Source organism: Carcharodon carcharias, chromosome 5 (genome assembly GCF_017639515.1).
Source record: "Carcharodon carcharias isolate sCarCar2 chromosome 5, sCarCar2.pri, whole genome shotgun sequence".
NCBI lineage: Eukaryota > Metazoa > Chordata > Chondrichthyes > Lamniformes > Lamnidae > Carcharodon > Carcharodon carcharias.
In genome coordinates this window covers 107,530,553-107,544,046 of record NC_054471.1, presented here as the reverse complement: position 1 = coordinate 107,544,046, position 13,494 = coordinate 107,530,553, and the positions used below count along the sequence as shown (strand labels likewise).

The window sequence follows — 13,494 nt, the reverse complement described above, 5'->3', positions numbered from 1 at the left end:
TGTTTGCACCTAAATGTCATGTCAATTACAACCCTCCAAATTAATTCTGCACTCTCTCACACCCATCCTGTGTTGTCAGAGTCCAGGGTCCTAGACTGCTTCTGGAATATGTTTTATTAAGAAAAGAGGGTGTTCTAATATTGTGGTGTAAACAGAATTTCAAAAACTAAACTACTGTAGTCTTATAATCTTTCTCCAATGGCCTCCTCTCCCATTTCTGCTGTTGGCCATCCATCATTCATAAACTTCGATGTGAATGCTGCAGGCTATTCCACCACATTGGGCTTCATGAACCAGTATGGCTTTGCCCTCTGCAATGTCCATAAGCACATCCTTCTAGCAGGGGCTGTGGACAATTACAGTGCCCCCAGCATGGTCCAACTGACATCAGGGAAGAACTTTCCTGTTCTAGAACACAAGAGATTGAAGCTGAAGTAGGTCATTTAGCCCTTTGAACCTGCTCTGCTATTCAATAAGATTACGGCTTCTATCCAACTCCACCTTCCTGTACTATATAAATATTCCTTAAAGCCCTAAGTACCAAAAAAACTATCAATCTCAGCCATTGAATATATTCAAGACAAGAATATTGTAGAGAATTCCAAAGATTCACAATCCTTCAAGTGGAGAAATTTCTCCTCATTTCGGTCCTAAATGTCTGATCCTTATTCTAATATTGTGACCCCGTGTTGTAGATTCTCGAGTCAGGGAAACATTTTCTCGGTATCTACCCTGTGAAGCCCCCATTTTCTTTGTTTCATTTAAATCACCACTCATTCTTCTCAACCCATGGAATATAGACCTTGTCTACTCAATTTCACCTCAGGACAATCTGTTGCACTTCCTCCAGGGCAAGTATGTTCTTTACTTAAGGAGACCAAAACTTCATACAGTACTCCAGGTGTGGCCTCACAAATGCCCTGTATAACTGTGGTATGATTTCTTTATTCTTACATTCTAATCCCTTTGTACCAGTGTCCTTCCTAATTGCTTGCTGCCCTTGCATGTTCACTTTCTATAATTCATGTACAAGGTCATCCAGGTGCCTCAACGTAAATATTTCCCAGTCTCTCACCATGCAAAAAAATTCTGTTTTTCCTATTTTTCCTCCCAAAATGGATAACTTAAACACTTGGTATTCTATCTGCTATGTCCTTACCCATTCGCCCAACCTATCTAACAGCCCCCTAGCCTCCTTCACAGCTTTCTTTTTCATGTAATTTTATATCATCAGCAAACTTTGATAAGTTACATTCCTCTCATTTAAGTCACTAGTATAGATTGTAAATTGCTGAAGCCCATGAATTGATCCTTGTGGTTCCCTGTTAGTTACAGTTTACCAGCCTGAAAATGTCCTGTTTACTCCTAATCTGTTTTCTGTCCATTAACTTAATCCCATTGTGTGCAAAAATCCGTGAGAATGCTTTTTGAAAATCCAAATATACATCTTCCACCGATTCCTCCTTATCCTAGTTACCTCCTCGAACCACTAACAGATTTGTCAAACATGATATTCCTTTCATAAATTTGAGAGACTCTGAGTAACTCATTGTGATTTTCGAAGTTCTGTTACCACATCCCTAGTAATAAGATTCTAGCAGTTTGCTTACTACTGATGTAGCTCCTCATTTTCTCTCTTCTTCCTTTCATAAATAGTGGGGCTATATTTGCAACTTCCTACTTCCTGGGAACTGTTCCAGAGTCTAAGGAATTCTGGAAGATCAAAATCAACGCATCCACTATATCAATAATATAAAAGCAAAATACTGCACGTGCTGGAAATCTGAAATAAAACAGAAAATGCTGGAAAAATTCAGCAGGTCAGGCAGCATCTGTGGAGAAAGAAACGTTTCAAGTCTGTATGTCTCTTCTTCACTATCCCTGCAGCTATTTTAAAATCCGAGGATGTAGGTCAAGTCCATGGGATTGGTTTCCAAAGAGTCCCCTTAAACCTTTACTTATACAGATTTAAGTTCCTCATTCTTGCTAGGCCACCGGTTCTCCATCACTTTTGGAATATTTTCGTGTGAAGACAGATACAAATGCTATTTCTTTAATGTCTCTGCCATTTCCTTATTCCCCATTATAATTTCACCTGTCTCTGCCTCTAATGAGCCTGTGTTTACTTTCATTAATTTTTTATTTACATATCTATAGAAACATTTACAATCTGTTTTTATGTTCCTTGCTAGTCTACTCTCATATTCCCTTTGCTCTTTATGTGCCGATTTCTTGGTGGTCCTCTGGTGAATTTGGAAATCTTCCCAATCTTCAGGCTTACCACTCTTTTTGACAATAAGCTCTTCCTTTGATCTCTTAACACCGTGTTAGCCGTGACTGGACCACTCAGTTTGTGTGTCTTAAAGAAATGTGTATTTGTTGCAAAGTATGTATTAATTCTTTAAATGCTAGCCATTGCTTGTCCACCATCATGTCTTTTAATATAGTTTCCAATCTACATTACCCAACTCTCCCTTCATGCCTACCTAGTTTACTTTGTTTAGATTTAAGTCCTAATTTGAAACTTAACTAAATTGCTTTCAAACTCAATATAAAATCCTATCATATTATGGTCACTCTTCCTTAAAAGCCCCTTTACTGCAAGATCAATTAACCCTTTCTCATCACATAATAATCCAAAATAGCCTGTTCCTTGACATACTGATCGAGAAAATTATCTTTTATACATTCCATGAACAACTCCTCCACACTATTACTGCAAATTTGGTTTGCCTAGTCCATATGAAGATTAAAGTTCCTCATGATTACTGTATTAACTTTATTAGATGAACCTCTCATTTCCCAATTTATATTCTGTCTACACCAACTACTTCTAGGGGGCCTATAAACAAATCTCACCAATTTTTTCTGACCCTTGCTTGCTTTCTGCCCTTCTACCCAAACTAATTCTACTTCGCCTGATCAATTGTTCATTGAACAAAATGGCTGAGCAACCAGTCCTGGCTCCTAGCTCTGGTCTCACTCACAAGTGTCTATATGTCTATCATTTCAAACCCTTTCATAATCTTAAAGGACTCCAGAAGGCCATCCCTCAATCTTCTCCACGGAAAAGAGCCCCAGCCTGCTCAGATCTTTCCAGATGATAAGTTCTCGGTTCTGATATTTTTCAATTTACACCAGATTAAGCGGCACATTGTCAGTGACTCTGTATCTTTTCTACTCCCACCCCCCCCATATAGCTGTGGTCCTTTCTCCCTGTGAAAGGATGCTGACAAGCATTCATAGACCATTCTTAAGTTGAAATTCACATCTCTGCAGTTGAGATGCCTCCTACACTAGTAAAAAAAGAGTTGAGGCACATCAACTCACCCACAACACAGCCCACTATCACCTGATCCCTCCTTCTTAACCTTTCTACCTGAATATCAAAAATCAAACAATGCTACTGGTTTAACCAATGTGAAATCCGACATTAGTTATTTAATATGATAATCCTGACTGAACAATGCAGTTGCATATCTGATACTTAATTTTTAAAAAGCCTCTGTCACACGTGATTTGCCGTGGTGTTGCTGCAGTAGTTCTGCTCACCTGCCATCCCGTGACCTGTGCAAGCTTCCATGGTAACTGCTGAGTTTACTGTGTACACTGCCGGCCTTGCTCCTCTGGTCGTCCATAAGGGCGAGTTGCTGCGAGGAGGCGTGAGTGGACGTTCCTTGCGTAGAGGTGCCTCTGGATTTGCGGACGATTGGGGTGTTGGGGTCTCTCAGCAGTGACTGTGCAAACTCGGGTTCCTGCAGTACTTGGCGGCTCTCATTTACAGAACTGAAAGGAGAAATGAGAAGTCAATTGTAGAACCCAGTTAAAGGGAAGATAATTCTCAGGGCAAGTATTAAGTTTCAGTTATCACCAATTCCCCAAAATAACTTCTGGTTTCTGACTGCCAGCTCTGCGTTGACAGATTTAATACATATTTTATATATTTATTTTGTATATTATATAATACATACACCTACAGGTTTTGGCCTTGGAAGAGATAGAGTGCAGATTCTCCAAAACAAGAAGCCTCATCTTAAAATTAAAGTCAGGTCATTCAGAAATGAAATCAGGAAACACTTATTTTTTCCTCACACATAGGGTAGTGGAAATCTGGAATTCTTTTCCACAATAAGCTGTGGATACTGGGCATCAACTGAAATGCTCAAGACTAACAGCCTTTTGGGATCAAAGGATATGCAAGTCTGTATAAATGTTCAGATACTGATCAATCATGATCTGATTGAATGACAAAACATGCTCAAGGGGCGGTTCTTATTTTCAAGGACACAACCGCCCAACCACCGTGTCTCAGTGCAGGATAGGAAGTGCAAACAATTAAGTTCACTGAGTGTAAAAAGTCCATCCATCTCTCAAGTAAACATCTACTCACCTTCTCATTATGTCCCCCAGTCACTGGCTATTAATTGTGAACCCCTGGGAACATTGGCTTATTGGGTTCACTTAATGACCTTACATGAAATGTGTTGAAAGTTTCAAAAATTTTCCTGTGCACGCTAATTCGTCAATACAGATAACACCACAAATGTTGTGCATCGGACACAAGTACAGAAAATGCTGGAGGTTTTGAGGCAGGCCTAATCCAAGCTTGCCTTTTTTTCCAGGTTGTTGAAGTTGCTTGCTATGCATTTCTAATGTCAGCTGTGGCTTGGTAGGCAACTCACTCACTTCAGTCAGAAGGCCTTGGGCTCAAGTCCCAGTTGTTACAAACAACTGGTTAATAAGATTGTTATGTTCTGGGGCTGTCTCTTTTAACTTTAAGTTAAATGGGGGAACTGAAGGTTAAATGTTAAGGTGGGGGAGGTAGAGCCATTGCTTTACCGGGGAGAAGGTCCAAGATGTTCATACCTCTAGACAAATGGCAAGCGCATCTGTGATGACTGTAGGTGGACAGTTAGTCTCGAAGTCTCATTGGGAGGCGTTAGGAATGTCAGGGTTTTTTAAGCGGATATACTTGAAACTATCTATTCAATTCCAAGAAAGAATGGAGATTGGGGGATCTAGAGGGTAGCTAATGAACATTTCTACCTGGATACAAGGCCCATGTGATTCACGTTGCCTTGAGTATGGGCTTTAAGAAGGAAACGTCAATAGGAAGCCAATGTGATATGAGGTTGCTTAAGCTCTGAACCTCCCAGACTGACATCTGCAAGAATCTGAAAGCATGAAAGAGAGCACATGCAGAGAGGGCAAGGGGGAGGTGGCAGACAGGGAGGGGGAGGTGGCAGACAGGAAGGGGAAGACAACAGGCGTCACTGGCTAGGCCATCATTTATTGCCCACCCATAATTTCCCTTGGGAAGATGGTGGTGGGCTGCCTTCTTGAACCCGCTGCAGTCCTTGTGGATAGGTACACCCACAATGCAGTTAGGGAGGGAGATCCAGGATTTTGACCCAGCAACAGTGAAGGAACAGTGATATATTTCTAAGTCAGGATGGTGAGTGGTTTGGAGGGGAACTTCCAGGTGGTTATGTTCCCAAGTATTTACTGTCCTTGTCCTTCTAGATAGTAGTGGTCATAAGTTTGGAAGGTGCTGCCTAAGGAGCCTTGGTGAGTTTCTGCAGTGCATCTTGTAGACGGTACACACTGCTACCGCTGTGCGTTGGTGGAAGGAATGAATCTTTGTAGAAGGCGTGCCAATCAAGCGGGCTGCTTTGTCCTAGACAATTCGTGCTCCTATTTCCTACGTTCCCATGAAGCAGAGAAGCGGTGAGGACAGCCCTCACCAAGAAAGCCAGTTCGAGGTTAGAAGTTACCAGGCTGGGAAAGGAAAATGGTAGCAGGCCATCAGGAGTGGATAATAATTTTGGACTGGTTCCAGGAGAATAGTGTCCATTTAAGGGGCAGAGTAAAGTATAACCATGGCAGTGTATTTTCAGGTGTGTTAAAAGTCACATGGGAGATCTTTTCTGTACTTTAAAGTATAAGTTCCACACTAAAAAGTGGTTGGTCAATGTTGCTTTTTTGTTTATTTGTTACAGTAAAAGTCTTAAAACTTGAAATCTTGAAGTGTGATCCCTCCAGTCAACCATTGGAAATTCAAATATCTTTTTCAAAGTTCTTGGTCTCTACAGAGATTGTAACACAGCTACTTCAACTGTAATCAAGACTACATTTCTGCTGGCTGCAGTCCTGAGGGACTGCTGCTGGAGGTAGCGCTTTTGGTTTCAGATGTTAAACTGAGGCCTGTTGCCCCCTGGCTGGACCTAATTGATCCCATGGCACCAGTGGAAAAAGAGCAAGGGAGTTCCCGTGAATCAACCCCAGTACTAGAGGCACAAATTCATTAAACCACACTGTCCTCACACCATGAATAGGTTTTATTGAAGAGTGATATGTGATTTATGATATCAGAAATGTTTACAAATTCTTAACCATTCACATTCAAAGGTTTTGATCATTTACATCTTATGAAATGATTTTGGAACAATTCCTTTCAACTTTCATCCTCTTCTCCAGAACACTGCAACCAGAAGGGACTAAAGAGCAGATATAAATCTCACCAGCAAGAAAATAATTTGGGACAAGTCAGGTGGAGTTGAATTTCTCAGCTGTGCTGCTGGCGAAGAGAGCTCCCTGTCAAATGGGCTGATTGAATAATTACACTTACCATCCTTCACTCCCAAGCCTCGTTCCATTTCCACCCCCAAAGACAAACTCTCTGGTGTTTATTGGCCAAGGTTAAGCTCCTCTAACTTTCAACAGAATTCAGCTGTGAAAAGTAGTACAGCATACCACATGTCCTCAGTCTTCAGTGAGGCATTGTTTACATGCACATATTCATCATTCACAATTCCTGTGCACTTGGGTCAGTCCTGATCAGAAATGTCAGACACTAATTAAAATGCGGTTTTACTTGAAACCCACAGGAACTAATGCAATGAGTGAGTTACAGCAGGGGTGACCTGTACTGAAATTGGAGTGACAAATGATCACTAGAGTTACTATTGCTTTAAAAGGAGCTGTGTTAGATGAGGACTCGAAACGTCAACTCTTTTCTTCTCTGCCGATGCTGCCAAACCTGCTGAGTTTTTCCAGGTAATTCTGCTTTTGTTTTGGATTTCCAGCATCTGCAGTTTTTTGTTTTTATCTCTGTGTTAGATGCACAGCACTTGCTCACTGCTTACTTGCACACATCCCAGTGGGCTGCTGCAGCAGGTCTCAAACATACCTAGGTGTGGGTGGGATCTGGTCTCTGCTATAGGAATAAGGCAGCAAGACAAAAAAAGGGGACAAAACACCAACTTACCCAACTTTTCCAGTTCACCCACCTGCTTCCCACATACCTCCCAACACACAAGATGTAGATTCATTTTTGGCTGTCTGTGCTCCCTTCTACTCACTTACGAATGCGGTGTTTCACAGTACCCGAAAGAATTTATGAAAAATTAGCTATAATGAGGTGTAAACACATGGCAGGTAGTGGGGGCAGGGCAAGCGGTGGGGAAAGAAGACAACATGAGGAGTGCAAGGGTACGCAGCACAAGAAGCAGACTCACTCTTTCTTCTTGCGACCATGGAAGAAACTGGCCCATTCAAAGCAGGTCTTCTTACTGCCAACCCAGAATACAGAAGGAATTCCAACAACCAGAGCCATTAGGTACTTCATGAGGAAGAGAATAAGATCGGGGCGGCTCACCTGGGTGACCTAATGAGACACAAAGATAGTTTAACAACACATGGAACAGCAAAAATACAAAAAATAGCCATGTTGGTATATTGTGGAATTTTACAACCAACTCAGTGGAGAAAAATAATTTTATTCTAATTAAGGCTCACATCTCAATCATTAGCTTAGTTTTTCTTTTTATGGATGCTGATTGACTACACATTCCATCCCACAACACTCTTACCACTCTATACCCTAATGGACAGTGCCACATCCCAGCCTCTGAACAGTGCTGCATTCTGCCACCCTACCTTTCTCAACAGGGCATTTCCCAGTGAGCCTTTAAGGGAGCATAGGTGCAATATCCTCTATTCACTAATTTCAGCAAAATTGCACAAGTAAAAAGGTTTTTTTTTAAAACTCTGTTTTCATTAAAATTAGTGAAAAGGAAAGTACAGTCCTTAATAACTAAATTAACTTTGATTTTTATTTGTTACATTTAATAATTTACCAAATTCACATGACATGGGAGATGGGAAAAATGGATAACGTTTCTAAAGCCCTCAGCAGTAACTCAGGGCTTTGTGTATAAAATAAATGTAAAGTCATTTACCTCTAAAAAATCTCAGGGGACAAGTCTCAGGCTTCTCCTCTTCTATCCGTCAATGGAGTAATTGCTGTGACCAAGCAATTACTGAAACAAAGCTATATAATCAGTTATTGGATGGCAATGTTTCAAAGTGGATCCAACTTCTAATTAAAAACAAAAAAACTGCGGATGCTGGAAATCCAAAACAAAAACAGAATTACCTGGAAAAACTCAGCAGTCCAAGTTGGACTCGAACTCAAGTTCTGTCGAAGGGTCATGAGGACTCGAAACGTCAACTCTTTTCTTCTCCGCCGATGCTGCCAGACCTGCTGAGTTTTTCCAGGTAATTCTGTTTTCGTTTCCAACTTCTAATTGTTCTGTTCATTCTGTAGCTATCCAGAATTCATTGAGAACTTCACTGGAGCCTTCTGTCCAAAATGACTCAGGTAGACCATTCCCCTGTAACTATGCTATTTACTATAATTGTATAATGGGGTGCTGAAAAGAGGGCAAACTGGCTACTGCCTCAGGAAATGCAAGGAAGTCCAGCAGTGAGGGAGGGTAAAATAATTATGGAAGAACATGGTAACAGGCCCCACATCAAAAGCAAACCCCATTCACATTATCCCTAGCCGTTTGGCTTCCTCTACCATGTAGCTCATATCAAAACACTCAAATGATAGCACTGGTTACACTTGTGCCCAGAACCAGGAAGTTGTATCTAATATTTTTATCGAGAGCACTTTACCAGACTGTACCTAATACTTCAGGAGTTTAGATGCAAATGCAGGACTTTTAACCCACTGTACAACAAACTGTATGCACCTTTAATTTGATTTGTGCTTCTAACTGCAATCTGGAGACTGTAGATTAAAGAAATCTTGCTATTTCTGAGGATCTGTATAAAATACATGCTCATTTCAGAAGGTGTGGAACTCCATTTATTTAAACAATAATCTAACTGAGTGAGGAAACTAGATATGTACAGAATTACCAAATTGGAAAGAGAAACAAGATTGAAACTAGATGGACCATCTGGCATTAACCTAATCAACAAATTCAGACACGACAAATGTACACTCTGTCCTCCTCATTAATATCTGGGGACTTGTGCCAAAATTAGGATAGGGTGTAGGATAATTTAAGCAACAGCCAAATGTACTCACCAATTTGTGCCTTAAAACCAATGTCCCAAGCTCCTCTATCGCTATTCCTGGGTATGCCATGTCCCACCAGGATAGACTCACCAGAGATGCCTGAATGTAGCAAGGGCCAGAATATACTCGGTGAGGCATTTCAATGTCCATCACCAAGAGCGGCCCGATAACACCACTACTGATCGAGCTGGTCGAGTTCTGTAGGATATAGCTTCAAACTGAGCTTGCAGCATTGCAAGAGCCAACATGAGGGAAAAACCTACTTGACTACTGATCTGTCTGTTGCAGATGCATCTGTCCAGGACAATATTGGCAGAAGTGACCAGAACATAGTTCTTGGGAGGACAAGAATAGTAGGTATATTGGAGGCCGGTTAGCTCAGTTGTGTAGACAGCTAGTGTGTGGTTCAGAATAATACCAACAGCGCAGAGTTTGGTCCCCATTCCGGCTGAGCTAGAATTGGGGACTGCCCTTCATCCTGTCCAGTAGTAAAATCATGGCATAAGCCGTGGTTCGGTGGCCATCGAATAATAGATTATGCTATCTGGAGAAGAAGATGTATTGGAACTCCATCGCTTCTAGGTTTCCCTCCAAGTCATACACCATTCTGGCTTGAAAATATATCGCTATTCTTTCATTGTTGCTGGAACAAAATCCTGGAATTCCCTAACTCCCACAACCAATGGATCAAATCAAAGATCTACAGTCCTGCCACATCTAGTCGTGAATGATGGTGGACAATTGAACAACTCGCTGAAGGAGGCAACTCTAAAAACATCCCTAGCCTCAATGACTTAGGGGGGGCGGGGAAGCCCAGCATCAATGCAAGAAACATTTGCAATAATCATCAGCCAGAAGTGCCGAACAGACTATCTATCTTGTCCTCCATCTGAGGTCCTGACAACATCTCGGCTGTAGGAAGAAAGATCTGTGCCCCAGAACTAGCCATGCCCTTAGCTAAGCTGCTTCAGTACAGCTACAACACTGGTTCTAACTAGCTATGTCCTGTCCACAGAAAGCAGGGCAAATCCTACCCAGGCAATTACCATTCCATCAGTCTACTATCAACTATCAGCAAAGTGATGGATGCTGCTATTGACAGTGTTATTAAGCAGCACTTACTCAACAACAACCTGCTCATTGATGCAGTTTGAGTTCCACCAGGGCCACTCAGCTCCTGATCTCATTATAGCCTTGATCCAAACATGGACAAAAGGGCTGAACTCCAGACGTGAGGTGAGAATGACTGCCCTTGACATCAAAGCAGCATTTGAGTGAGTATGGCATCAATAAGCCCATGCAAAACTGAAGTCAATGGGAACCGGGGAAAACTCTCCAATGGTCGGAGTCATACCTAGCACAAAGGAAGATGGTTATAATTGCTGGAGGACAATCATCTCTGTCCTGGGAATCATTGCAGGAGTTCCTCAGAGCAGTGTCCTAGGCCCAACCATCTTCAGCTTCATCAATATCTATCTTTCCATCACAAGATCAGAAGTGGGGATGTTCACTGATGATTGCATAATGTTCAGCACCATTCGCAACTCCTCAGATACTGAAATAGTCCATGTCCATATGCAACAAGGTCTGGACAATATTCAAGTTTGGGCTGATAAGTGGCAATTAACATTTGCACAACACAAGTCCCAGGCAATGATCATCTCCAATAAAAGAGAATCTAACCCTCTGACATTTGATGGCGTTGCCATCGCTGAATCCCCCACTATCAACATCCTGGGGTTTACCACTGACCAGAAACTGAACTGGACTAGTCATATAAATACTGTGGCTACATGAGCAGATCAGAGGCTAGGAATCATGTACTGAATAACTCACCTCCTGACTCCCCAAAGCCTGTCTACCATCTACAAAGCACAAGTTAGGAGAGTGACGGAATACTCTCCACTTGCCTGGATGAGTGCAACTCCAAAAACACTCAAGAACACATGACAACATTCAAGACAAAGCAGCCCACTCGATCGGCACCCCATCCAGCATCACTCCCTCCACCACCAATGCACAGTAGTAGCTGTGTGTACCATATCCAAAATGCACTGCAGCAACTCAGCAAGGCTCCTTCGTCAGCACCTTCTAAACCCGCGACCTCTACTACCTAGAAGGACAAGGGCAGCAGATGCATGGGAACACCACCACCTGCAAGTTCCCCTCCAAGTCACACACCATCCTAACTTGGAAATATATTGCTGTTCCATCATCATTGCAGGGTCAAAATCTTGGAACTCCCTCTGTGGAAGCACCTTCACCACATGGATTGCAGCAGCTCATCACAACCTTCTCTAGGCAACTTGGGATGGCCAATAAAGTGCCAGCAAAGCCCATATCTTAAGAATGAAATTATAGATACAAAAGGCAGCAAAAGTGGAGAAAGGAAAAATAAATTAAACAAATTAGCATGATGACAACATGACCTTCATAAGAATACCCTCATGTTCAAGTCTTGATGTATAATGAATTCTATTCAAAGGCTTACAGGGAAGATGAACAAAGGTGAGGTATTCCCAATGTGCGTCTAGTTTAAAAGTTGTTTTCAAATGTAGCGAGAGGCAATGTAATTCAAATTTGTCAAATAATCTGCCCTGAAATACCCAGCAGTGACAGGCCATGGACATTAACTGTCATTCATTATAACAGCTACCCAACCCACTCAACGCAAGACTAGAACCGTCTTCACATTGGTCCACTTCAGCTTCTCAGAAGCTCCCAGAGCTCAAATTAGCAGGCGTATTAAGCATGTTCAAGACAGAAGTCGATAGATTTCTGGATAATAGTGACATCAAGACATATGGGGATAGCACAGGAAAGTGGCAGTGAGGTCAATGATCAACCATGATCTAACTGAACGGTGGAACAGCCTCAACCAGCTATATGGCCTATTCCTGCTCCTGTGTCCCTATGTGTACATTTAAAATACATACAGCAAAGCAAAATACAAGCTCTCTGCCAGTAAAATGGTGTTTTTAGTCTGATTGGGAATACAAAGATTACTTTAAGATCGTTCATTATTTGGGGGTAACATCCACACACCATTGGGAGTAAGTGAACATTGAAACATGTTCACTTGGATCAAATCATGTAACTATAGATGCTGCAGCTGTAATCTTCCAAAGTTCTTATGATTCAGGAACTCTTTTTTATTGAAAAATTACATCTGTCATTCTGCTAGTTAAGAAAGATGAGAGGGAGAGATCAGTAACTTACAGACCAGTTAGTCTTAACACCTGCTGCCAGGAAATTACTAGTGCCAATGGTTAAAGACAGAGTGACTCAACTCTTTGTAAAGTTTGAACTGATCAGAGACAGCCAGCATAGTTTTGTAAAGGGTAGGTCATACCTGACAAACATGATTGAATTCCTTGAAGCTGGGAATTCAATGGATGTTACTTATATAGACTTCCAGAAGGCATTTGATTAAATCCCTCACATATGGATTACACGGTGTTGTTGCTTCCCTTGTGCTCTCTTTACTGTGGCCCCTCAATGCCCCAGGCATTGCTTTTACCCAACCCCTCAACCAGCGCCCCCCACGGCCTTTACCCTTCAATCCCTCTGCTTTTACTTCCCTCAACTCCTTTATGCAACCTTTATTCCTCCCCCCCACCCTACCCCACTCCTTTACCTCTCCCTCTGCTTTACATGAGCAGAAAGAAAGAAACTGATTATTATTTGGTACTGCTGAAAAAAGAGACATGTCTAAGCTATTCACTTTGTGTAATTCTTAGCACATTGAGGATTATTCAGCAAATGTTGTCCAATCATGGATTCACATCTAATGTTGGACACTGTGTTTTGAGTTTTGCAAGTATGGGCTGGTTGAGTACGGTCTGTACCCTGCCCATTGCGAACGGCAGCTGGGACATGCTGTTTGATAGGACCTGCCAGTCTTTGTAACGTATGGCCCATATTGGCACTGAAATTCATATACCACATTTCTCGTTTGTGTGATAGAATGTATTTTTGGCTTGATGGCAGCAACCTATTGGTGCTGAATACTGCATAGTAGCAGTGAGAAACAGTTAGCTTCACCCGTCGCTCAAATGTTTGAGATACCTTGCCCTTCCAGGGTAATCCGAGGTAGACTGGACACTTTTCAGGGTCGAAAG

The 13,494-nt window shown here is 41.9% G+C and overlaps 1 protein-coding gene across 10 annotated transcripts in view; it reads right to left on the bottom strand.

The window, feature by feature from the left end:
• The window catches only part of LOC121277942 (frizzled-3), a 144,525-nt gene that overhangs the window by 13,450 nt on the left and 117,581 nt on the right, over positions 1 to 13,494 (bottom strand). For all 10 annotated transcript variants that reach the window (XM_041187823.1, XM_041187822.1, XM_041187821.1 and 7 more), the window contains 2 exons: positions 7,518 to 7,666; positions 3,553 to 3,786 (listed from right to left, as the gene is read on the bottom strand). In XM_041187823.1, coding sequence (XP_041043757.1) covers positions 3,553 to 3,786; positions 7,518 to 7,666 — 383 coding nt within the window. The remainder of the gene's footprint in view (positions 1 to 3,552; positions 3,787 to 7,517; positions 7,667 to 13,494) is intronic.